At 36.3% G+C, this 23,729-nt stretch overlaps 4 protein-coding genes across 9 annotated transcripts in view; 2 read left to right on the top strand and 2 right to left on the bottom strand.

Moving 5' to 3' along the window:
• The window catches only part of LOC141349005 (cGMP-dependent 3',5'-cyclic phosphodiesterase-like), a 134,619-nt gene extending 122,146 nt beyond the window's left edge, over nt 1-12,473 (top strand). Inside the window, exons 25-30 of the mRNA XM_073865773.1 lie at nt 255-329; nt 10,509-10,608; nt 10,715-10,827; nt 10,949-10,987; nt 11,072-11,178; nt 11,289-12,473. Of these exons, the coding sequence (XP_073721874.1) occupies nt 255-329; nt 10,509-10,608; nt 10,715-10,827; nt 10,949-10,987; nt 11,072-11,178; nt 11,289-11,505 (651 nt within the window). The 3' untranslated portion in view covers nt 11,506-12,473. The remainder of the gene's footprint in view (nt 1-254; nt 330-10,508; nt 10,609-10,714; nt 10,828-10,948; nt 10,988-11,071; nt 11,179-11,288) is intronic.
• LOC129451488 (uncharacterized) lies at nt 1,808-3,927 on the top strand. Its single transcript, XM_055214667.2, has 2 exons — nt 1,808-2,696; nt 2,914-3,927. The coding sequence occupies exons 1-2, from the start codon at nt 1,968-1,970 to the stop codon at nt 3,664-3,666; spliced, it is 1,482 nt and encodes a 493-aa protein (XP_055070642.1). The 5' UTR covers nt 1,808-1,967; the 3' UTR covers nt 3,667-3,927.
• LOC129451489 (uncharacterized) lies at nt 4,009-7,764 on the bottom strand. Of its 2 annotated transcripts, none has more exons than XM_055214669.2 (4): nt 6,841-7,764; nt 6,210-6,404; nt 5,517-5,602; nt 4,009-5,407 (listed from the first exon to the last, which is right to left on the bottom strand). In XM_055214669.2, exons 1-4 carry the CDS (start codon nt 6,871-6,873, stop codon nt 4,453-4,455), a joined length of 1,269 nt encoding a protein of 422 aa, XP_055070644.1. In that variant the 5' UTR covers nt 6,874-7,764; the 3' UTR covers nt 4,009-4,452. The 2 variants fall into 2 exon arrangements, with proteins under 2 accessions (XP_055070644.1, XP_055070643.1); XM_055214668.2 differs by having other exon boundaries at nt 7,531-7,764.
• A 3,269-nt stretch (nt 12,474-15,742) lies between the features above and the next one.
• LOC129438750 (centrosomal protein of 57 kDa) overlaps nt 15,743-23,729 on the bottom strand; it is an 8,319-nt gene continuing 332 nt past the window's right edge. Inside the window, exons 1-11 of one of the 5 annotated variants that reach the window (XM_073865780.1) lie at nt 23,593-23,729; nt 23,196-23,257; nt 22,920-23,076; nt 19,363-19,533; nt 19,021-19,142; nt 18,737-18,931; nt 18,568-18,654; nt 18,414-18,482; nt 18,092-18,330; nt 17,547-17,691; nt 15,743-17,104 (exon numbers count right to left, since the gene is read on the bottom strand). The exon at nt 23,593-23,729 is cut by the window's right edge and continues 63 nt beyond it. In XM_073865780.1, the coding sequence (XP_073721881.1) occupies nt 16,886-17,104; nt 17,547-17,691; nt 18,092-18,330; nt 18,414-18,482; nt 18,568-18,654; nt 18,737-18,931; nt 19,021-19,142; nt 19,363-19,533; nt 22,920-23,040 (1,368 nt within the window). In that variant the 5' untranslated portion in view covers nt 23,041-23,076; nt 23,196-23,257; nt 23,593-23,729 and the 3' untranslated portion in view covers nt 15,743-16,885. The remainder of the gene's footprint in view (nt 17,105-17,546; nt 17,692-18,091; nt 18,331-18,413; nt 18,483-18,567; nt 18,655-18,736; nt 18,932-19,020; nt 19,143-19,362; nt 19,534-22,919; nt 23,077-23,195; nt 23,258-23,592) is intronic. The other 4 variants (XM_073865776.1, XM_073865777.1, XM_073865779.1 and 1 more) reach the window with 4 other exon arrangements.

The raw sequence follows: 23,729 nt of genomic DNA, 5'->3' as shown, positions 1-23,729 counted from the left end.
TCACTACATCAGTGTATCATAGAGAAGTGTAAAAGCTTTATTATGGTTGATTGACAGGTAAGGAGGCGGGACAGATTTGTTTCTGATCATCTTTGAATGTGGTTTAAGTGATTGATCACTCTTCATACATTTAACTTCTGATGTGATTCTGTGTCTCTGCTGCCCTCTGCTGTTGTGATCAATCAAACACACACACACATTAACTCTCCGCTGTTGTGTTTGTGTATGTTGTGTATGGTGTTTGTGTGTTTTAGAGACATCACTTTGCTCAGGCCATCGCAATTCTCAACACACACGGCTGCAACATCTTTGAGAAATTCTCTAGAAAGGTAAATGCTTCATGTTTTGAGTTATTCTGATATTATACACAGATCCTGTAGCTTAGTGGGTACAGCGCTGCGCTAGCAACACAAAGGTTTGATTTTCATTAATCACACAAACTGATAAAAAATGAATAGCTTGCATATACACTTATAGGTTTGCTTTGGATTAAAGGTGGTGTGTGTACGTTTTAGCGGCATCTTGTGGTGAGATTGCAAATTTCAACACTTCACCCCTCAATTTCAAACCGCATATTGTAGCTGTACAGGACAATGTCATTGTCTTAGACAATGTAGTTATGAAACGCGTTCTGTAGAGCAATTTGACCATTTAGGGCTACTGTAGAAACATAACACACTGCAAAAAATGACTTTCTTACTTAGTATTTTTGTCTTATTTTCAGTAGAAAGATCAAAAAATTCTTATATTAAGATGCTTTTTCTTGATGAGCAAAATGACCTAAGTAAATAAGTCTAGTTTTAAGACAAATAATATACAATTTAAGTGAAATTGTCCTTAAAACAAGCAAAATTAACTGCCAATGGGGTGAGAAAAAAAACTGTGAAATAAGATTTCTTTTTTCTTAAACACATAATTCAAGTAAAATTTTCTCACCCCATTGGCAGATAATTTTGCTTGTTTTAAGCACGAATTCACTTAAATTGAATATTTTTTGTCTAAAAACTAGTATTATTTTCTTAGGTCATTTTGCTCATTAAGAAAATACAACTTGATTTAAGAATTTTTAGATATTTCTGCTGAAAACAAGACAAAAATACTAAGTAAGAAAGTCATTTTTTGCACTGCAGCGACTTCCACACTGCAAAAAATTATTTTCAAGAAAACTTTTTCTTAGTATTTTTTTCTTGTTTTCAGTAAAAATTTCTAAAAATCTTAAATTTAGATGCTTTTTCTTGATGAGCAAAATGACCCAAGAAAATACCCCATTGGCAGATTTTGCACAAAATCACTTAAAAATGTATTTTTTTCTAAAAACTAGACTTATTTTCTTTGGGTCGTTTTGCTCATCAAGAAAAAGCATCTTAATTTAAGAATTTTTTTGATATTTTTACTGAAAACAAGATAAAAATACAAAAAAAAGTTTTTTTCTTGAAAATCATTTTTTGCAGTGCATGTGAGGGGACTTTTATGTAGATAAAAAATGGCTCATTCTGAGGTAATAAAAAAAAAACATAAGGGTACATTATGTAATGTCTTAATACATCACTGATAATATAGTTGTGTAGATAATATTGCATTTCTGTCAAGAGACTATCCTAAAAGTTACACAATACACCTTTAAAGTTTATGTTAAAGTTTATTGTTATACTATTTGCTTGAAATAAATAAATAAATGAATGAAAAATGAATGAATGAATGAATGAATGTCAAGTTCATTAAAAATGCCACACTGCCAAAACTGATTTTCAAGAAAACATTTCTTAGTACTTTTATCTTGTTTTCAGTAAAAATATCTAAAAATTCTTAAATTCGCTCTGTGCACAATATGGCGACCACTGACGTTTCTAACTTGACTGTGTGGGCCAGTACTTCCGGTGAAAACTTCCGGTGATCTGAGAGTGAGAGCGGGAGACAGAGACAACAGTGAATGAGATCAACAAACTGGATGACTAGATGTTTTTATTATGAGTGTTTTTAGAATTAAAGAGAGGCGACTTGCCTTTCAGAGAGTTACAGGCTCAACACTTCATTGTTGTGTGCCATTATGTACCGTTTCGTCAAACTACAACAAAGTAATCAGCTTTCATGCATTCCCCGTTGATGCTGCGGTACGGGCTAAGTGGATGCAAAATATCCGGAGGGATGACTTCAACCCGACCCAAAACACCCGGGTCTGTAGTCGGCATTTTAAGCAGACTGATTTAAATGTGACTGCCGGGGGGTTGAGGAGGCTGAAGAAGGGAGCCGTACCAGTTTACTTTTCGTGGAATGGGTACAAACTACCTGCGCCCCGACCGAGCGTCTGGGAACGGCGTCCGCGGGCCGAGAGTCCCGCACCAGAGTCAGACTCGGACTCGGAGATGGATACCGAAATGGCCATAGATCATGACTACTGTGTAGTCCCTGAAACAGGAGCGAGGGCGAGTAATTTGGCAGACGAGAATGAAGCCCTACGTCGCCAGATCAGAGAGCTACAACAGCAGTTAGAAGCCCAGAAACTTCGCCAGCGTTTTGGGATAGATCGCCTGTCTACATCAGATGAGAACATGCGCTTTTATACCAGGTTTGCGTCCTACAAGAGTTTCATGGCATTTTGGAAATTAATTGAACCTGCTGTGATCCACAAGATGGTGCGCATAACCAGTGCCAAGACAGCTTCTGCCAGCATCAGCACAGTCCATCACCCAACAACGGTAGGTAACATGACGTGCATACAGTTGTTGGCTTAATGTTACTGAAATTAGATTTAAAATATTTTGTAATTGCCCCTGTTGGTTTGTGGAGTTAACTACATCTAACTAAAAAGTAAAAGCCAGCCAGCTGATGTTGGTATTATTTTCTGATGTAGGCTATACTTAGTAATAGCAATGTCAAGGTAACTAAACAGACTTTTGTTTTTTATCTGAACAGAAACTGAGACCCATTGATGAGTTGCTGCTGTTCCTGATGTATCTGTCAGTGGGTTTTCCTCTCAATGACCTTGCAGAGAGGTTCAGCATTCACCGCACTACTGCAAGTCGGATCATCTCCACATGGACTCATTTTCTGTACTGCCTGCTGGGAAGCCAGCGCCTTTGGATTCCTCCAGAGGTAGTGAGAGCTCACCTCCCACCTGAGTTTGCAGATTTTTCAGATACACAGGTAGTCCTCGATTGTACAGAGATATTCTGTCAGACGCCATCCTCTCTGCTCCTTCAAACTGAGGTGTTTTCTACCTACAAATCGCACACAACATTCAAGGCTATGATTGGCATGGCACCCCACGGTGCTGTCACTTTTGTGTCTGGGCTATATGCAGGCTCTATGAGTGATCGCGAGATTTTTAAGCTGTCTGGGATTATAAAGCTTTTAAAGCCAGGTATGGCGATCATGGTGGACAAAGGTTTTGTTGTGGACAACCTTGCTCCTTGTAAGGTGTACCGGCCTGCCTTTCTCAGCAACAAACGACAAATGAGTCGAGAGGATGTCAGACAAACACAGTCAATTGCACGTCTGAGAGTGCATGTGGAGAGGTGCATAAGGAGAGTGAAAGAAAACAAACTGTTTGACAAGGACATACCACTGTCTATATGCGGGAACATTGATGAATTGTTCAGTGTGGCCTGCTTCCTGGTCAGTTATCAGAATGGGCCGTTAGTGAAGGCATGGGCAACTCCCCAATGAGTTAAATTGGTAATTTTGATATTAATAAATCGTTTAGTCTTAAATAGTGTTTAAATTGTATGATGTTTTCTCTCTTAATTTTTACTACTTTCGGTTATCTTTTGATATTTTATTATTAGTGTTCAAAATGTATTGTACGTGGACGTTTTGTTTGATATGTTGTGCAGCACTTTGGTCAGCATTTATGCTGTTTTAAAGGGCTACAGTATATAAATAAACTTGACCTTGATCTTAAAGATCTATCTTGCTTATTAAAAACAATTCTTTGTGTCATTGCCTTCATTACATTAGCTTTGGATTTTTACTGATGACTTGAAATCAAATAAAAACACACACCACAGATGACATTAGATGTAGAATTTAATAAGAACATATTGAATAACACTTATACAACGATCTAATATTAACAATTAGGGACGCAAAACGATTAATTACATCCAAAATAAAAGTTTGTATTTACATAATAAATGTGTGTGTACTGTGTATAATTACTTTGTTTTTAAATGCACATACGTGCATGTATACATTTAAGAGAAATGTATTTACATATAAAATATATAATATAAATTACATATAAATGCAGTAATATGCACATGCTGCTGATAATAATATAGTTATTGCAAATAATATGCAAGCATATGTGTGTGTTTTATAGATAAAATAATTATACACATTACACACACACATTTATTATGTAAATACAAACTTTTATTTTGGATGTGATTAATTGTTTTACAGCTAATCACAAAACTTTTACACCAGGCTGAACCATTAATGTTTTAAAGATCAGATCAGGTAATGATAGAAAAAGAAAAAATCCCCCCTCTCCCTTATAACCCTAGCAACCTCTGCATCTGTATAAATTCTTTGTACAAAAAGGTCCTCCTCTGCAAAAACCACAAAATCACACCACTGCATTCCAGTGATAAGCAGTTGGCCTTGCACCTGCCAATAGTAGCTGTGGCTTGGCTTCAGACGCAAGGCGCCACTCTGCATGTGCAGGCAACCAGAGTCAACATAGCTCTTCAAGTTGGGGCATTTCACCTCCACCAGCCCGAACGGTGGTGCCTCCGTTCGATCAAAAACGACACCATCTGGAGAGGATCCGAGCCAGGGAGCATCTGGATGGATGACAAATCCTGATGGCCAGTAGTTGACGTTTTTAATGCGGGCATATTGCTGAATAGCTTCTGGCTCCAGTGCCAGCCCCCTCTTCATCAAGGCTGTCTGAACCCCACCTTTGCGGATGCGTTCTGCAAGGTTCTCTGCAGAGCTGTGACCTCGGACATGGCACACCTCACGGAACCTGGATGAAGTGATCCTCATCTTCCTCAGGCTGTGCCACTCTGCGCTGCCACTCTGTTCTCTCGTAGCCATCTCGATGGATCTTGCCATGTCAAAAGTAATGTTAAGGGACATTACATTAAGGTGTTGTTGGTGAGTGCACACAAAGGAACATGTGGTTGGGTCCAGCCTGTGACCATCTAACGGCAGGGGTGGTGGAGGGGGTGCGTCTGGGTGGTGGATGATTACCCTACTCACTGGCAATGGGTGCTGATATGAAATGGGGCTCCCTTCTTGAACGGTCCCAAAGGTTGAATCAACAAGAGGGACATCACTGCTTATCGAGAGTGTAGTGATTAGCGGAGCAAGTTCTGCCGCGAAGTCCTGGTATGCCTCGTCAACCTTCAGGGAATCTGGGTCTGGCAAGTCACCCCGCACTGCTTTGTAGCGCTTGCTCCTTTGAAAACAGTTATGTCATAATTATAAAAAAAGAAATAATAACTCTTAAAACAACAAGAATCTGACAATGACTGCAGAATAGATTATTATTTGAGAGTGAATATTACCTTACACCATCAGCAGCTGTGTACTGTCTTGACTTGGGTTTGGTTGAGATGAATACCATGTTACCCACTCTGCCTGGTTTCACACCCTATCAAGTAAACAAACAAATAAACAAATAAAACTTAAGGACAGTTGGTTAGCCCCCATAACATACCATCACACGTAGGGGTGTGTCATATCATACCGTCCACGATAATAAGGGTATAATTTTTTACATATAAATGACACAGCGACACACTGACGTATGGCACATTTATGTTCCCTAGTGCGCTCATCAACAACACCATTCTGCAGTACGTTAGCCTCCGATGATGATTTAGTACCTAAAAAGGGAGCTACATCACACAGACTCTTATGTATAAAAGGCATGTGACAGTGTGACAGACAGATTGAAATCAAGCTTCCTTGTGTTGTGTAAACTCTTAACAACAACAATACCCCATAGTAAAAACGCAATGGCAGAGCAAACATTTAGGTGAGATAAATGTAATAAGAAAAAAATATTCTATATCGTCATAAATATAATTTTTGCAATATTGTTGAAATATAGCAATATAATTAACCCTGTAATAGATTTGGTAATGATGCGCTTGTTTTGTCTTCATTGTGCTTTTTAAACAAGGTTGTAGAACTTATATCCAATTTCAAAAAAAAAATATATATATATATATTAGCCTAAGTTCTTAAGTACTTACCAATCTTCGTGGTTTATGCCATCGCTGCTCAGTTTCTGTGCAGCTGAGGACAGGTGGTACTGCTTTTAGTTGTAGCGTAGAGTATTTTGTGGTCTGATACAGTAGTGCAACACTGTGGTTGCAGAGAGCGGTTCCAGCCACACAGGAGCACTCAGCCACCGCTATTTGAATCGGTGAGCTGTCCTCAAAAGTAATCTATGAATAAAACATGATTTTAGCAAATAGTAGAGGTATGATTCATAAGGCTACCAGAACAACTAGAACAAATAAGACAGCCTCAATAATCTTAAAAGATTTTCTGTTGTATTAAAATACAGTTGTTACTTAGAACAAATGAACAGTGTTAGTAAAACATTGAACAGGTTAGTATAGCCTAGATTGAGGGTACAAAATCAACGCTTACCTCACACTGACTAATGTACCCATCATGAACAGGCCTACTTATGCTCCAAAGAACGGGAGCAGTAACAACCAGTTTCTGGGGTGTCCATGAAAGTATAGTTCAGGTTTAAATCAAATAAACAGACTTAAGTTTTCTTATTGATATTCTACATCCACATCACCAACTATAGCCACAAAAATACCCCAGAATCTGACTTGAACTGGTTAAACACATGTTTTGTCACCCTACTCTGAGGTCGTGAGGCTTCTCATGCTTCCTCATGGACCTATAACATACAGCCCTGACGGTCACCCTCCCTGCAGGGTCTTTGTTTGAAACTGTGGGAATTTAGCATCATTCATGTAATGTTAGACATATAGACCAATACTTACTATAGCTGCAAAAGAAGCACGAAACAGAACTGTATTCTGCCGTACTGTCTGTGCGCACGACACTGGTGCGTGTCTTTCTGTGTGTGTGTGTGTGTGTGTGTGTGTGTGTGTGTGTGTGTGTGTGTGTGTGTGTGTGTGTGTGTGTGTGTGTGTGTGTCACAGTCAGGGCATTTACATGATATGATTAAGCGTGCAGCACTAACATAAACCAAAAAGAAATACTCAGACCTGTCAAATAAATAAACGGCTCAAATAGACAAATAAATAGACAGCTGTCTAAACTTAGCGATAGATTATGTTTTCTCTACGCCCGGTTGAATCGTTTGTTTTGGTTCTGGAAAGTTAGCGCTTTTTCAGGGTGCTGCGTTTTTGTTTTGGTCGTATCGTATGCACCTCAACCAAAAATAAAACGTTTAAAAACAATTGTTAATTCTACAAATCTAAAATCTGTACAGGACAACTGACCTAAATGTTAACTACATAGCTACTGCTACCTAGTTAGTGATACAACAATGTGAACGTGTTTTGCTGTCAGTTTCAAACTTACCTTCATAGTTGTCAATAAAACTTGAAAGGTACATCTTGTACCCCTTTTCCCGTTTACTCCGGGGGGCAGAGCATCCATTTCGGACGAGTCTGTGGACGTCTGATATAGTAATTTTTGGCAGGTCTTGGAGACATCTGGTGTAAAACATCGCCATCTTGCCGGAAGTGCTCACCCACACAGTCGAGGTGCGGAAGTAGAACGGAAGTAGAGTCGTGCACGGAGCCAATTAAGATGCTTTTTCTTGATAAGCAAAACGACCCAATAAGTCTAGTTTTTAGACCAAAAATATCAAATTTAATTGATTTTTTGTGCATAAAACCAGCTAAAAAAATCTGCCAGTGGGGTAAGCAAAATATCTTGAAAATGTTTCTTAAACACTAAATTCAAGAAAAATTTGCTTACCCCAAAATCACTTAAAGGCGGAGTCCATGATGTTTGAAAGCCAATGTTGATATTTGAAATCACCTAAACAAACACGCCCCTACCCCAATAGAATCTGGACCTTCTGTTGATAGAGCCGCCCCACCAGGGCCAGATTAACACTTTGTTATACCCTGGGCAACAATATTCAAGGGCCCCATCATCACGACCCCAGGATCACCATAATATGGTCATATACAGAATATATTACTGTATTATACAGTACATATACTCAATACCTTAAATTCTAACAGTCATCAGGTGTATTTTGATTTACAAATATTTAAATGCTCATACAAATGCACTACTATGTCCCCTATCAAAGACATTCACTCACATATGATGCTATGAAAACAAAACACATCAGCATCTGGATAATCTCCGGGCTGTAAACATAAGCTGGCGGTGTAGAAAAGTCCTGGCTAACTTAGCTGAGTTGTCCTCGTCATTGACGGAAGCTCACTTAACAGAACTTTTTAATTAATACACATTTAAGATGACCATGGATTAAGCTTAATTTGCATAGTCATTGATATACAAAGCTTATTTTTTGCATATACAAGCATTGTCTAAAAATGAAAATAGGCTTTTCCTTAATTATTATTACAAGAACATCAAGAACATACAAGAACAGCCTAATATTAGACACCCAAACCAAAGTGAAGAACATTATCTAATTTGAAGTCTGAACTGAACATCAACGCAGACATGATTTTCCTCACATAGAAGTTTAAGATCATATAGGCTACATCTTGAACGTAGATATATAAATGAACACAGGGAGAGGAAGTTTAACACTGTGGCAAACATGCTGGAAGGCAGCTAAAAACCATCAGAACATATACACCGGCTTATTTTATTTTATTGGAGCCTTACCTCCAGATAAAGTAATCCAAACTGGATTGATGATTTAAATGTTGTTTACTCACAGATGTGCGTTGTTAACTCTCCGGATTTTATGTTGTGCACTGCTTCACTCGTTCACTTTTCCACATGGTTGGTTTGTTTACAGTGTCGCGTGAACAGCTACACTGCAGGTTCGACTTCATTTGGCGTTAAGCAGACCTCTTGATGATGTCAATGTACCGCGAGAGCGATTCAAAGCAGATTTCTTCATGTGATAACTGGAATCGCTCTCGCGCTACTTTGCTGTCACTCGCCTGTGGGTTCTCTGCTCCCCAGTCACTTTTGCGCCGCTATAGTAATCTGATTTCATACGCCGATCGGATCGCGCAGATACCTGCGTATCACATAGACTACACCACTGTTTATACTTCACATTTTCTGCGTTTCTGGTGCCCTTTTCCTTTTTTAATTTCCGCTTCGCGCTCCGACTTAGCTTCTCCGTGTCTTGTTTTTTCTGTTGTACCAAAGCCTTGCGTCACGTAATGCTTGGCGAACCTTTGACCCACCTCATGCGGACTGACCAATGAGGAGAGGGTCTTAACCTGAGGCCCTCTCTTCATTGGTCAGTCCGCACTTGACTCAACCGCTCTCAACTCAAGTTCAAAGTAATAAGCGCAGCGTCTCTCTTTGCAGCGCAAAAGCCCGTGTTGACAGTTTGTTTAATATAAAGCGGCCAGCGGAGATTACCAGATTCAGTATTTTGCTCGTGCCCTTGCTGCCCTGGGCCCTTTGGAGGTCTTGGGCCCCTGGGCAATTGCCCAGTTGCCCATATGGTTAATCCGGCCCTGCGCCCCACACATACGCAACCCGGCATTTGATTTGATTTGATTGGCTATAAGTGTGTTTTGGTAGTCGGCCCGTCTCCTTTTCCAACGCGTTTTTCAAACATCGTGGACTCCGCCTTTAAATTTGATATATTTTGTCTAAAAACTACACTTATTTTCTTGAGTCGTTTTGCTTATCAAGAAAAGCACCTTGTTTTCAGTAAAAATATCTAAAAATTCTTAATTCTTAAATTAAGACAAAAATACTAAGATTTTTTTCTTGAAGAAAATAAATGACTTTCGAGAAAAAAATCTTAGTGTTTTTTTCTTGTTTTCAGTAAATTTTGTTAAAAAATCTTAAATGAAGATGTATTTTCTTGATGAGCAAAATGACTCAAGAAAATAAGTCTAGTTTATAGACCAAAAATATTTAAGTGCTTTTGTGCATAAAACAAGCCAAAAAAATATCTGGCAATGGGGTAAGCAAATTTTTCTTGAATTTTTCTTGAATTTAGTTTGAAAAATGTTAAGATTTTTTTGCTTACCCCATTGCCAGATTTTTTTGCATGTTTTATGCACTTAAATTTGATATTTTTGGTCTAAAAACTAGACTTATTTTCTTGCGTTGATTTGCTCATCAAGAAAAAGGCATTTTATTTTAAGAATTTTTTAAATATTTTTACTGAAAACAAGACAAAAATACGAAGAATTTTTTTTCTTGAAAATTATTTTTTGCAGTGTGTCAATCACAAGAAATGTCTAGAAAAGTTTCACATATTCTCAATAATAATATTTAATTTACCCTTAAATAAGCAATGTGTTGTCTGTCCTCTGAACACGTGTGTGTTTTGTGTGGTGTTTTATGTTATGTGTGTTTTGTTTTTGTAGGATTATCAGAGGATGTTGGATCTGATGAGAGAAATTATCCTGGCCACAGATTTAGCTCACCATCTAAGAATCTGTAAAGATCTTCAGCGGATGGCTGATGGTCAGATTCAATATTCTGCTTTCTTCTGTACTCTCGCTTTCTCTCAATGACGTTTTATTCACCTGTCTGTCTGTCTGTCTGTCTGTCTTTCTGTCTGTGTTTGCAGTTGGTTATAACTCCAAGAATCAAACCCATCGCAGTCTTTTATTGTGTCTGCTCATGACCTCCTGTGACCTCTCAGATCAGACCAAAGGCTGGAAAACCACCAGAAAGATTGCGGTACAACACCTACACCACAGCATCACACACACACACACAATAACACACAATCACAATCTGGAGATCTGATGAAGTGTGGATCTGTCATAAAGACGTTCTTCTGTGTGTTGTGTTTTTTTAGGAGTTGATCTATAAAGAGTTTTTCTCTCAGGGTGATCTGGTGAGTCTTCAGATGGTTGTATATAAACACTGTCTGTGATTTAATGAAAGATCAAACATGCTTAAAACAGATGTGTGTGTTTAGGAGAAAGCCATGGGCAACAGACCCAGTGAGATGATGGATCGAGAGAAAGCTTACATCCCTGAGCTTCAGATCAGCTTCATGGAGCACATCGCCATGCCAGTATACAAGTGAGATAAACCAACACAATAAAACACACACAAACAGACTTCATGTGTAATGTGTTTCAATGAAACAATCTGAAGATGTGATGTCTAAAGTCACTCGGTGTCATTTTCAGACTCCTTCAGGAAATCTGCCCGCGCTCGGCTGAACTTTACGAGCGCGTGGCCGCTAACCGCGAGCAGTGGACCAAAGTCTCGCACAAATTCACCATCCGCGGGTTGCCTAGCAACAACTCACTGGACTTCCTGGATGAGGAGTTTGAGCTGCTCCAGTCTCAGGGCGCGTTCGGTGACGAGTCCCACCGCGTCAACGGCTGCCTAGATGACCAGTGATGTCAACGGGGCAAAGGTCAGGTGTGACCAGTAGGTCAGGTGTGACTTCTCCCGTTTCCACGGAGATGGATTGTCTGAGATGCTGATGTGCAGAAGGACGATTAACGATTGATGTGGAGCGAAACAACTCTCAATGAAGATTAACACAGATTTTCCCAAAATTAAAACCCCATTAAACATTTTCATTTTTTTTCATTAAACTTACATGATAACAAATTATCGTAAAGAATATAATAAAACATTTTAGCACATAAGACATACATTTTATTGAATCTGCCTACTATTTTGTTTTGTATTTGTTTTATTTTGAAGCAAAAAGAAACTCAAGTCTTTATTTTCTCTTTTTTTAAATTGAATTTTTGTCAGATGAAACTGATCTTTTCATTAATCTTTGTTTCAAAGTGGAAACAATTTGGCCTCTCAGATGTCAGTTTTCCCAGTTCACACAGAGAAAAACAACCAAACAACATTTATTTTCCATTTCCCAAATCCCCAAAACCCAAAACAATTATTGAAGATCTCATTGAAGCGGTGAGCAGCTGGAGCTCATAGAGAGAAACCCGCTGTGACATCTGTCCACAGACACTCATGATGATGATGATGATGATGATGATGATGTTTTAAAGGACTGTGATGTCCTCCGAGGACACAGACTTTCTCAGGCTGGCAGAATGATGTCTCACATGGAATTTGCCTTACAAATGTTTGTGTTGCCTTCCTGAGTGACTTTAGGAGAGAAAACCGTATTAAATCTGCCTATCGATGTACAGTTCTGATATATGAAGATCTGCTGTGTGTGAATCTGTGTGACTGTAAGTGCATTTGCCAAAATCTGCTACAAAACAGAAGACAGAAAGAGATTTCTGACAAATATGAGTTTGCTTTTAAATGTTTTTCTGACAGACTCTCACATAAGATGAAAATATTATTGTGACCCACACTGTAAAAAGTGAAAGTTCGAGCTACAAGAAGCAAAAAAATCTGCCAATGGGGTAAGCTTTTTTTGCTTACCCCATTGGCAGATTTTTTTGCTTGTTTTATGCACAAAATCACTTAAATTTGACATTTTTGGTCTAAAAACTAGACTTATTTTCTTGGGTCGTTTTGCTCATCAAGAAAAAGCATCTTAATTTTAGATTTTTTTTCTTTCTGAAAACAAGACAAAAATGTTTAGAAAATGTTTTCTTGAAAATAATTTTTTTGCAGTGCAGGTAACACCTAAAAAAATCTAATTAAATGTTTCACTTTAAGAATAAAACGTTTAATTGGTTAAATGCTATCAAAAATATTTAAGCCAATTAATAATATTTTTGTATTTTGATTTCATATAAAATTTCCATCCATTTGAATTACATACTTTTTTATTTAAACAAACGAATAAACTATATATGAAAAACAAGCAAAATATCTGGCAATGGGGTAATCAAATTTTTCTTGAATTTAGTGTTCAAGAAAAATTTTAAAGATTTTGATTCAAGATTCTTGTTTTATGTACAAAATCACTTAAATTTGATATTTTTGGTTTAAAAACTAGACTTATTTGGTTTAAAAACTAGTCGTTTTGCTCATCAAGAAAAAGCATCTTAATTTAAGAATTTTTTGATATTTTTACTGAAGACAAAAATACTAATAATATTTCTTCTTGAAAATATTTTTTTTTGTATGCAAAAAATGAATTTCTTAGTATTTTGTCTTGTTTTTTACTATAATATCTGAAAATACTTAAATTGAGATACGTTTACTTGGTAAGCAAAGTGGCTTAAGATTTTAAGTATTGTTTACTGAAATAAATTATGAAATTAAAGAGTTAAGGCTTAAAACAAGTACAAATATCTGCCGTGAAGTAAGAAAAATAAACCTTTACTGAGTTTATTGAATTAAGTTGAAACTGTAATTAAGTTTATTTTTCTTACCCCACTGGCAGATATTCGTGCTTGTTTTAAGTATAAACCTCTTGATTTTCATAATTTATTTCAATAACAAGACTTAATATCTTAAGCCACTTTGCTTACCAAGTAAATGTATCTCTATTTAAGTATTTTCAGAGATTTATACTAAAAAACATGACAAAAATATTAAGTAAGACATTCATTTTTGTAGTACATTATGGTGATAAGTGTTTACTTTAGTTTGGCTATTTCAAAGCCTTAAAGTGTTTTTTTTTTTGGGGGGGGGCTGTTGTAATGTGTAACATATACACATTACAACAGCCAAAAAAACTGAAGGTTAAGAAGTCAAAGGTCAGTAGCCAAACTAAAGCAAACACTGTTCACCATAATGGTAACCAATTCTGTTAGATGTTGATGTTTTATTGAAAATGTTTGAAGCCAAACTTGGTGTTTCTAATGAATTTAAAATATTGGATTTAGTAATACTATTACATAAATGTTATTTGTACTTGTTTAATATAACTGACACATATCAATCACATAACGTTTATTATACTAGTCAACATTTGAAGTGGATCAAAACCTTTCCTAAAAGTTGTCTTAGAACCAATACCCATTACCCGTTCTTGTCTTAGGACAACTTTGATAAATGTTTTTGATCCACTTCAAATGTTGACTAGTGTAGTTTGTTTAGATAAAAAAAGTATGTAATCGAAATGGATGAACATTTTATATGAAATCAAAATATATAAATCATATTAATTAGGCAAAATATTTGTTTGAGTGAAAGATCGAACTTTCACTTTTACAGTCATAATTGATTACAACAGAGAGTGAATCTCACAAAAAACATCATAAATTAGTGACATAAAAAGTAAAAAATCTTAATGCTTCTAAAAAAGCTTCATTTTTTTAATGCAAAATCTATGATGTCACCCCTAAATCAGCTATGACCTGAAGACTTCTTGAGAGTTTTAGTGAGCCATCACGTTGATGTAAAGTAAACTACTGAAGGTTTATACAACACAACTCAGTGCAGTGAAACTACTGAACGTCTTAAAATCCAAACCTTCAGAGCACAAAAGATCCCTGCTGTTCGCTCTGAATGGTTTAGGTTTAACTTTTGTGTTTGGTGATAAATATTTGAGGAGTGTAAAAGAGCTCATGTAAAGGATTTCTATCTTTGAGCCTTTCAGTTTTCTGATGTCTGCTGTATAAAATATTTAAAACAAACAAACTTGTGCTGGCAGTGAACTTGAAACTCATTTTGATGCTTTTCTTATGAAGTCTATTTCTGCATTAGATATTAATTTCATAATAAGAGATTTCCTATTGTTTTGTGCAATAAGTGGTTCTTTCTTCACCTCATGATGTGTACATAACAGCCATTTCTAAATTATTACTTTTACACGCAACTTTATTTGATCTATTTTCTGGTATTTCTACACGTTTGTACCTGTACGTGAAAGTAAATAACATCGGATTCGTTTGTTTTTGAATGAACTCTCATTCTCTAGTGCCAATCACGTAACACACAGACTTCTGATGTAAATATGTTTCTGAATATTTCAGCTGAATCCAGGGATTGTCATTAGGAGTTATTATCAGCGTTCCCTTTACTAAGAGCCTGGAGAAGAACATCCAGGAAACATCAACATAAACAACTTGCTGCATTTTATCCGGTCTGAATTATTGTTTGTTCAGATTGAAAGATCTCCATTACTGATGGTCTGTGGTTTATATGGTGATAAATACAAAACATCTGTGTAGATATTGTACAGGTTGAACTGTGTCTCTTACACATGTCAATGAATTAGACATTATGAAAGAACGATGAGAAAATACTTTTTATCCAAATAAATGTCTTCAAATGGCTGCTTTTGCTTTGCTGTCTCAGTGGAAACAAACACAAATTTATTTCTCATATTGATTTTAATCCACACTGTAAAAAATAAATACTTTAAAATTGTTTAAATGACACAAGAACAATAAGAAGTATATGAGCACCGGTGCACCATCATAAACACACATCAATAATATTGCAAACAATTCAAGGCTTCTGAAAAACAACACATTTTTCAAGGCAAAAAATGACTTTCTTACTTGGATATTTCTACTGCAAACAAAACAAAAATGCAAAAATTTTTAATCAAGATGTATTTTCATGATGATCAAAATTATCTAAAAAATTAAGTTTATATTTTAGACAAAACATAGTTTTTGTAGATTTGTGCTTAAAACAAGCAAAAAACTTTATTGCTTGTTCTAAGCACAAATTCACTAAAATTTTATATTTTTAATTCTTATGTCATTTTGCTCATCAAGAAAATGCATCTTGATTTAAAAAATTTTTGAGATATTTCTACTTAAGACAAGACAAACATACTAAAAAAGAAAGTCATTTTTGCAGTGCTGTTTCATATCATATAAACATAACATTAATGAATCTAACATTGTTGAACCCTGTTTCATCACTTTATCATTCAAGCAAACTGAATATATAACATAGACCAAACTTTAGCAAACAATAATCCAATTTTGGAATGAAGAAAAATAACTTTTATATATGAAAGATAAAAAAAGTAAAGTAAAATAATAAAATTTCAAGAGAAAAGCAGGAATTATTAACTGAGGTAGATCAGACGTCACACATTATATTCTCATATACAATTCAGCTGCATCATCATTATATTATCTATGTGATAATACTTTACTATTGCTGATGTGTGTGGATTACAACAACTGGCCAAATAAATAAATGATATTTAAATAAAAACATCAGACTGACACCTAACCTACAGATTACTATGACAAATCTCATATTATTTGAATCATGATTCAATGAGACATCATTATCAGTTTATTTCACCTGTAAACCATCAGATTTATTTTAATCAATATCACATACTGCAAAAAATGTCTTTCTTACTTCGTATTTTTGTCTTGCTTTAAGTACAAATATAAAAAAAATCTTAAATTAAGATGCATCTTCTTGATGAGCAAAATTACAAAGTCTAGTTTTTAGACAAAAACATGTTTGAAGCACATATTCACTTAAGCAAAATAATAAAAAATAAAATGGTGGTGAGATTCAACGGGGCTTAATTCAAAACAAATTCAAGAATTTTTTTACCCCATTGGCAGATTATTTTAAGCACAAATTTACTTAAATTGTATATTTTTGTGTAAAAAATAGACGTATTTTCTTAGGTCATTTGCTCATCAAGAAAACTCATCTTGATAGACAAAAATACAAAGAAAGAAAGTATTTTTTGCAGTACATATGGCTCAGTGTTGTACAAAAATAACCACAGGTCTTCCTTTTAAACCAAAATGAAAAGTGTAAAAGTCAAGAGCTCAGCTCATGGTGGTAAAATACGCAGAATTTTCATAAAATAATATCACAAACACGGTAAACTTATCGATGAAATTGTCTGTGTGTATAAATGAGATGACAGCTGTGTGTTGTTGTTCTGTTAGATGTTAAAGTGTCAGAACTCCCAGTTGATCTGATCACAGCGCAGTGATGTCTGCAGCGAGCGCATGTCTTTAAGCAGACGCAGACTGTCTCGGCTGCGTTCACCTGGTTTCGATGTGACCTGTACCGGTGTAGCCGAACGACCGCGAGTCGATACTGTCGTCGTAACTTTAACCTCGCCGTCAGCCGAAAAATTCCTCTGTTTACCATACTGTCTCCTCAACTTCTCCAGCTGAAACACAGAGACAGACAGAGATAAATTAACCTTCTTAATCTGCAGACACATAATTCTTTCCCCACCAGCGGTTTAAAAAAAGTTTCAAGCAAGCGCCAGCATTTTTTAGGATTTTCACAAAAGTTTAATGCCTTCCAGAAAATGTTCTAGTTTTAATTTATAAACATTCAAAATATCAACAAAACAAAACAAAATTTTGAGCAAAAAGCTAAGATAATTGCATTTTTGTAAAGGACTTTTGTTATAGATCAGATTCAGAGCGATCATCAAAACATACACAGAGTTTTTACTGTTTTTGAATCAGTGAATGCTTCAGTGTTTTATAAGTTGTGCAAGCATGACACCTAGAGGATAATAGTGGAAATATGGATTGCCGTAAAAACTCGTCAATGGCGGGGAAAGAGTTAAATACTGTTCTCTGTGTGTGTGTGTGTGTTACCTGTGTTTGGTGTCGACGGACTTTAGCGATCTGTTCCCCTTTACTCTCCATTCTCTTCACAAGAGTTTCCATCTCACGCTCCAAATCCTGCCGCAACCGATCTGACCTACAAGTCTGGATCTGTCTGGCCAACTCCTGATGCTCACTGACCCACATGCAATAAACACACAAGACGTTTTGTGATTTATTAGCTCAAAATACCCCACAGATAATTTATTATAGCATGTTAACATTTCCACTGTAGGTGTGAGCAAAAATGTGCTGTTTTTGGGTGTTTCCTTTAAAATGCAAATGAGTTGATAATGCAAACACTGATCACCATAATGGCGGTTTATTAGCAAAATTTCAACTAGCTATTTTTTCACATGCTAGCAGAGAATGGATTACCAAAACTAAGTTACTGGGTTGATCTTTTTCATGTTTTCTAGGTTGATAGAAGCACTGGGACCCAATTATAGCACTTAAACAGGAAAATAGTCAGATTTTCATTAAACTAAGAGCAGGTGTGAATATTAAAGTGAAGAATATGATGCACAAACACTCACAAGCTCATGTGTCCAAACTCATCCTGTAACATCAACAGTAAATCTGACAGCTCTTCACTGCTCGAAGAGGCGGAGCTACCACTTGACCGATGGCATGACCGGCCTCTCTCATTGGTGGAGCCTCCAGCCAGATGGGCGTGTCCAAGAACACGTTCATTACATAGCTGAGGATGATGCTGCTTCATGAGATGAAGAACGTGTTGAACGTTTGCACGAACAGAATGACTTGAACCGGTCGACTGAAGAGAGAGAAAGAAAGAGAGTCAATCACTTGTTGAGAGTATCAGGTGAACACAAATAGTGTTTGTAAACAGTACATTACCGTTCCTGTCACAAACGGCACATCTCCTAAACTCAGTCTATAATGGGGCTGTGAATGAGACGAATGTTTCTGCAAAACAAACACGATTCACACAGAGAGTCATTCAAACACATCAAAGATGAATTAAAGAGCAATCAGAGTTTCATTTATTCACCTTCTGCTTTTTAACTTTAGTGGATTTATGTGGACGTGGAGAGACTGATTGAATGAGGACGCGATTGGCTTCAAGACCTGTCTGCAACTGACCACAGATCAGATAACACAGTTAACATCAGTCAGGCAGACAGACAGCACAGATAAAAGACAGATTAACAGACAAAGACCTGTGCTGCTTTCTCCTGCACCAGTTTCCTCTGATGTTCCTCCTCTTGTAATTTTCTCTCCAGGTCTCTGATTTTCTTCTCGGCGAGCGTCTGTGTCTCTGTCAGTCTCTGATACTCCTGCTCCAAAACATCTAACTTCAGGAGCTTCCTCTGAACATCTGTCTGCTCCGCCGAACCCAACCGCTCCAGAGACGCCTGCACAACACAACCACACACATCAATATACACACACATACAGATTACCTGTCAGGATATCCACAAACAACTGCTCATTATTTTCATACCTGTCGTCTGAGAACAGCACTTCTGTCTGATTCAGTGTTTCTCAGGGTCCTCCTCATGTGATCCAAGCGTCTCTCCAGACGAGAACATCGACTCTCAGCCGCAGACAAGTGACACAACAGCTCTGCAGAGAGAGAGAGAGAGAGAGAGAGAGAGAGAGAGAGAGAGAGAGAGAGAGAGAGAGAGAGAGAGAGAGAGAGAGAGAGAGAGAGAGAGAGAGAGAGAGAGAGAGAGAGAGAGACAGGTGTGAGAGTGAGACAGGGCGCTTTATGTGCAAAGTAGACAGCAAGGCATCTCAACATTATTGTGGGTTTATAAACACACACAGACGTACAATGACTGACCGTGGGTCTTTGGTTCTTCATCAGTTCTGCTGTGTTGTTGTGGTTTCTCATGAGTATTCAGTGATTGTGTTGATTCTCTGGAGAGTCTCTGGAGTTTCTGATGAGCGTCATGGCGTTCAAGCTCAAGACTGTGAATCTTCTCCTGCAGATTCTTCAATGCTGAAATAATTGCTACACACACACGCATGCACACACACACACTTGTAGTAATCAGTAGAAATCCCTCTCTTCTGCACATGACAAATTTGCAAAAGAGTTGCAAAATTACGGGAATTTTCAAGGCTGGAAACTTTCCATGGGAATTAATGGGAATACACGGGAATTAAGGGGAATAAACTGGAAATTTGAAAAAAGTTGCCTATAACAGGGAAAATAATTTTGTGTAATGCAATTTCCTTTGAATTTCTCTCCTGCACATTATTCAGTCACTTGCACACTGCTTACTAAAGGGACATTGAGGCCACACCCCCTGCATGTATTTGCATTTTTACACAACATAAACAGATCATTTCTTGAATCCTGCACATAAATGTCAAAATGTCTATCTTTGCATGTGGTCAGACTGCAAAAAATTATATATAAATTATTATATATATTATATACCGACACAATTTAAGTGAATTTGTGCATAAAACAAGAAAAAAATCTGCTATTGGGGTAAGCTAATTTTTTTTCTTGTGAATTAAGTGTCAGAAAAAGTTCAAGTAGGGATGGGCAATATAAACGATATGCAATATAAACGATATAAAATTGGCATACGATAGAGATTTTAAATCTATTGCACTATCGCGATAATGCGTGTTGATGACTCAATCTAAAAAAAAAAAACTTTAGAGCCACGAGCTGCAGCCGAATAAACATGGATGAAAGCGTCAGCGAAACAGAGGAGCTCGTGAAAAAGACTGATGCAACATCTATTATTTGGATTTAAGGAGTCCAACAAGCAGCAGGAAAATATACTCTGTAGAGCAAGGGGTGTCCAATACGGCAATGCTGGTAGATCGCACATAAGTTAACTGCTGCTCCACACACGAAATTGGCATTATGGTCTAGTAATTGTCAAACATGCAGTATAGTCCTCTCACAATCATTTAAAGTGTTTAGTGTTATAAAAATAATTTACTGTTTTTTTAGCAGATAGATCTTGTCGGCTTTATCATTTTAAAAGTAGATCACCACACAAAAAAGTCTGGACACACCTGCTGTAGAGTGTGTCAGGCAAAAGTTCCAGCTAAGAGAGGTAACAAGACTAATCTGGCCATAACGGTTTACTTTTACTTACTTTTTAGCAGTTTGGCTTTTCTAAGGGTCTATATAACCTGTTCTGAAATGAGTCTATTAAAATTATTATATCGCAATACATATCGCTATCGCAAGAGGCTGCAATGTATAACGCAATATGGATTTTAGGCCATATCGCCCATCCCTAAGTTCAAGATTTTTTTCTTACCCCATTGGCAGATTTTTTGCTTGTTTAAGCACTTAAATTGTATATTTTTGTCTAAAAACTAGATTTATTTCTTTTAGGTTATTTTGCTTATCAAGAAAATGCATCTGGATTTTAGATATTCGTATAAAAAAAACAAGATAAAAGTACTAAGAAAGAAAGTCATTTTTTGCAGTACACGTAATTACATAAATGTGTTTAAAACTTTTTTGTGCTGTGTGTAAGCTAGTGTACAACAACATTGTTTTTAAAAGAAGTTTCTTACACTGCAAAAAATGATTTTCAAAAAAAAAATGTCTTAGTATTTTTGTCTTGTTTTCAGTAAAAATATCTAAAAATTCTTTAATTAAGATGCTTTTTCTTGATTTGCAAAACGTCCAAAAAAAATAATCTAGTTTTTAGACCAAAAATATCAAATTTAAGTGATTTTGTGCATAAAACAAGCAAAAAAATCTGCCAATGGGGTAAGCAAAAAAATCTTGAAAATTTTTCTTAAACACTAAATTCAGACAAACTTGCTTACCCCATTGGCAGATTTTTTTGCTTGTTTTATGCACAAATCACTTACATTTTTATATTTTTGGTCTAAACCTAGACTTATTTTCTTAGGTCATTTAGCTCATCAAGAAAAGGCCTCTTCATTTAAGAATTTTGGGATATTTTACTGAAAACAAGACAAAAACACTAAGAATTTATTTCTTAAAAATAATTTTTTCCATTGTAACAAAAAAATCTACCAATAAGGGCAACCAAATTTCAGGAAAAGTTCAAGTTGTTTTTCTTACCAAATTGGCAGATTTTTTGCTTGTTTTATGCACAAATTCACTTAAATTGTTTTTTTTGTCTAAAAACTAGACTTATTTTTGTTTAGGTTATTTTGCTCATCAAAAAAAAATGCTTCTTGATTTTAGATATTTGTACTGAAAACAAGACAAAAATACTAAAAAAGTCATTTTATGCAGTGCACGTAATTACACAATTGCGTTTAAAACGTTATTGTGGTGTGAGTAAGCTAGTGTGCAACATCATTGTAAAGACAAAAATACTGACTAAGATAACATTTAAAGGCGGAGTTCACGATGTTTGAAAAACGCTTTGGAAAAGGAGACGGGCCGACTACCAAAACACACTTATAGCCAATCAGCAGTAAGGATCGTGTCTACTAACCGACATGCTTGGCGGGTTGTGTATGTGTGAGGCGGGTCTATCAACAGAAGGTCCAGATTCTATTGGGGTAGGGGCGTGTTTGTTTAGGTGATTTCAAATATCAACATTGGCTTTCAAACATCGTGGACTCCGCCTTTAATGAGATCATTTAAAAAAAAACACCCGAAAGTGTAGACACTTTACTTGTGTTAATGGTCTCTTATGCTCATCAAGCCTGCACACATATCAAATTCATATAAGAATGATTTCTAAAGGACTTTATTCAAATTAATCCAGACTTGATGAGCGTAAGTATCACGTTTCTTCACAATTTGTATGACCTTGCATGCATGTCTGCTATGCTTATAACCAAACCAGTTTATATAAATGTCACTAAATTTCCAAATAATTCCTGTAAATTCCTGTTAAGTTTCCAATTTAGAATTTCCAAAATTCCCATTACAAGTTTCCAGAAATTTACCATAAACTTTCCGCCCCTTTGCAACCCTATAGTAACACACATGACACTTCCTTCATTTGCCCACTAGAGGGAGCACCTGACCACCAACATAAACAGCCAATACATTTACTGTGTACAATTACAACATCACACTTCAATAAAAATCTGAGTGTTTCTACTGATGTGAACAGAATAATATTTATTGAATGAAGGTTGAACTCATGAAGCGAAAGTGTCTCTTGGATATCTGTATGTTTCTACAGCTGTCGGGTTTGTGTTTATAGTGACACATCAGCAGTGCACTATACTGAGAGAAGACATTATGATGAATTATTGATAAGTAAATGTGACAGCTGTCGCTGGATCATCATTCAATCTCTATAGGAATGAGTAATGTTAGTGTCAGGTGTGTGTGAGTGAGATATCACATGTCACAGATTACAAGACACCATAACAACAACCTAAGACGCAGTCACCTGTGTGTGTGTGTGTGTGTGTGTGTACCTGCACCACTGCTCTCAGGAAAAGCTTTCACAGTTTTATGTGAGATGGGTCTGGTTGTGTTAATGAAGGGTCGTCCTGATGGATATTCAGTATAAGAGGGCAAAGACAAACTGTCAGACATCACTCGACCACTGGAGGGCGCCACTCTCAGATCCTCCTGTACACACACACAAACACACACCATTTATGCATTTTTTTTTTTTTTATTAAATACGACTTACAATGCATTATAAATTCTTTTTAAGTATAGGTGTTGACTGGGTTCAAACTCGTGACCTTTTGCTGTTTTTCGCTGAGAGTTTGAGGAGATATTTCTGCAGACGAATCTAATGATAACACTGAGGACTTCTACATCTATCATAAATAACACGGATATTTAACTTTTATTTAGGTTTTTGTGCTTATTTACACTGACTAACTTAACGTGTGCTATAACGTTAGGCAGAGATCTTGAACATTTGTTTTGTTTCATTGTTTGAATAACAGAATTTATTGAGTTTATTAAACCTGAGATTAAAATCCATTTCAGTTATAAACTTAATACAATTTTAGCATTGCACATTTAATTAAAAATGGATATAATGTATGCAACACATGGGGTTAATGTTAATGGTTTAATAAAATGTATTTTTTATGGAAAGTGCGTGAAGTGTTTCTGACGTATTAAACTTACCTGCTTTCTTTCTGCTGAGGTTTTAAAATCCGTCTCCATTAAAACGCGTCTTTACTCATAAACCGACTGCATGTCATTAAAATTATATTTTATATGCTTAAATTTTGTTTTTCTGAATTTGTTAGTTTCACAAACAG

The sequence above is a fragment of the Misgurnus anguillicaudatus genome, unplaced genomic scaffold, assembly GCF_027580225.2.
Source record: "Misgurnus anguillicaudatus unplaced genomic scaffold, ASM2758022v2 HiC_scaffold_33, whole genome shotgun sequence".
Taxonomy (NCBI): domain Eukaryota; kingdom Metazoa; phylum Chordata; class Actinopteri; order Cypriniformes; family Cobitidae; genus Misgurnus; species Misgurnus anguillicaudatus.
Note: the sequence above shows the minus strand (reverse complement) of the source record. Positions and strands in the feature narration are given on the sequence as shown.

What these genes read in the sequence shown, in the direction of transcription:
- LOC129451488 (XM_055214667.2), top strand. Translation starts at nt 1,968, where the DNA reads ATGAGTGTTTTTAGAATTAAAGAGAGGCGACTTGCCTTTCAGAGAGTT. An exon ending in CAGTCCATCACCCAACAACG is followed by an intron (nt 2,697 to 2,913) that starts GTAGGTAACATG and finishes TTATCTGAACAG; the next exon opens with AAACTGAGACCCATTGATGA.
- LOC129451489 (XM_055214668.2), bottom strand. Translation starts at nt 7,608, where the DNA reads ATGGATGCTCTGCCCCCCGGAGTAAACGGGAAAAGGGGTACAAGATGT. An exon ending in TTTTATTGACAACTATGAAG is followed by an intron (nt 6,405 to 7,530) that starts GTAAGTTTGAAA and finishes TTTTATTCATAG; the next exon opens with ATTACTTTTGAGGACAGCTC. An exon ending in ACAGCTGCTGATGGTGTAAG is followed by an intron (nt 5,408 to 5,516) that starts GTAATATTCACT and finishes CTGTTTTCAAAG; the next exon opens with GAGCAAGCGCTACAAAGCAG.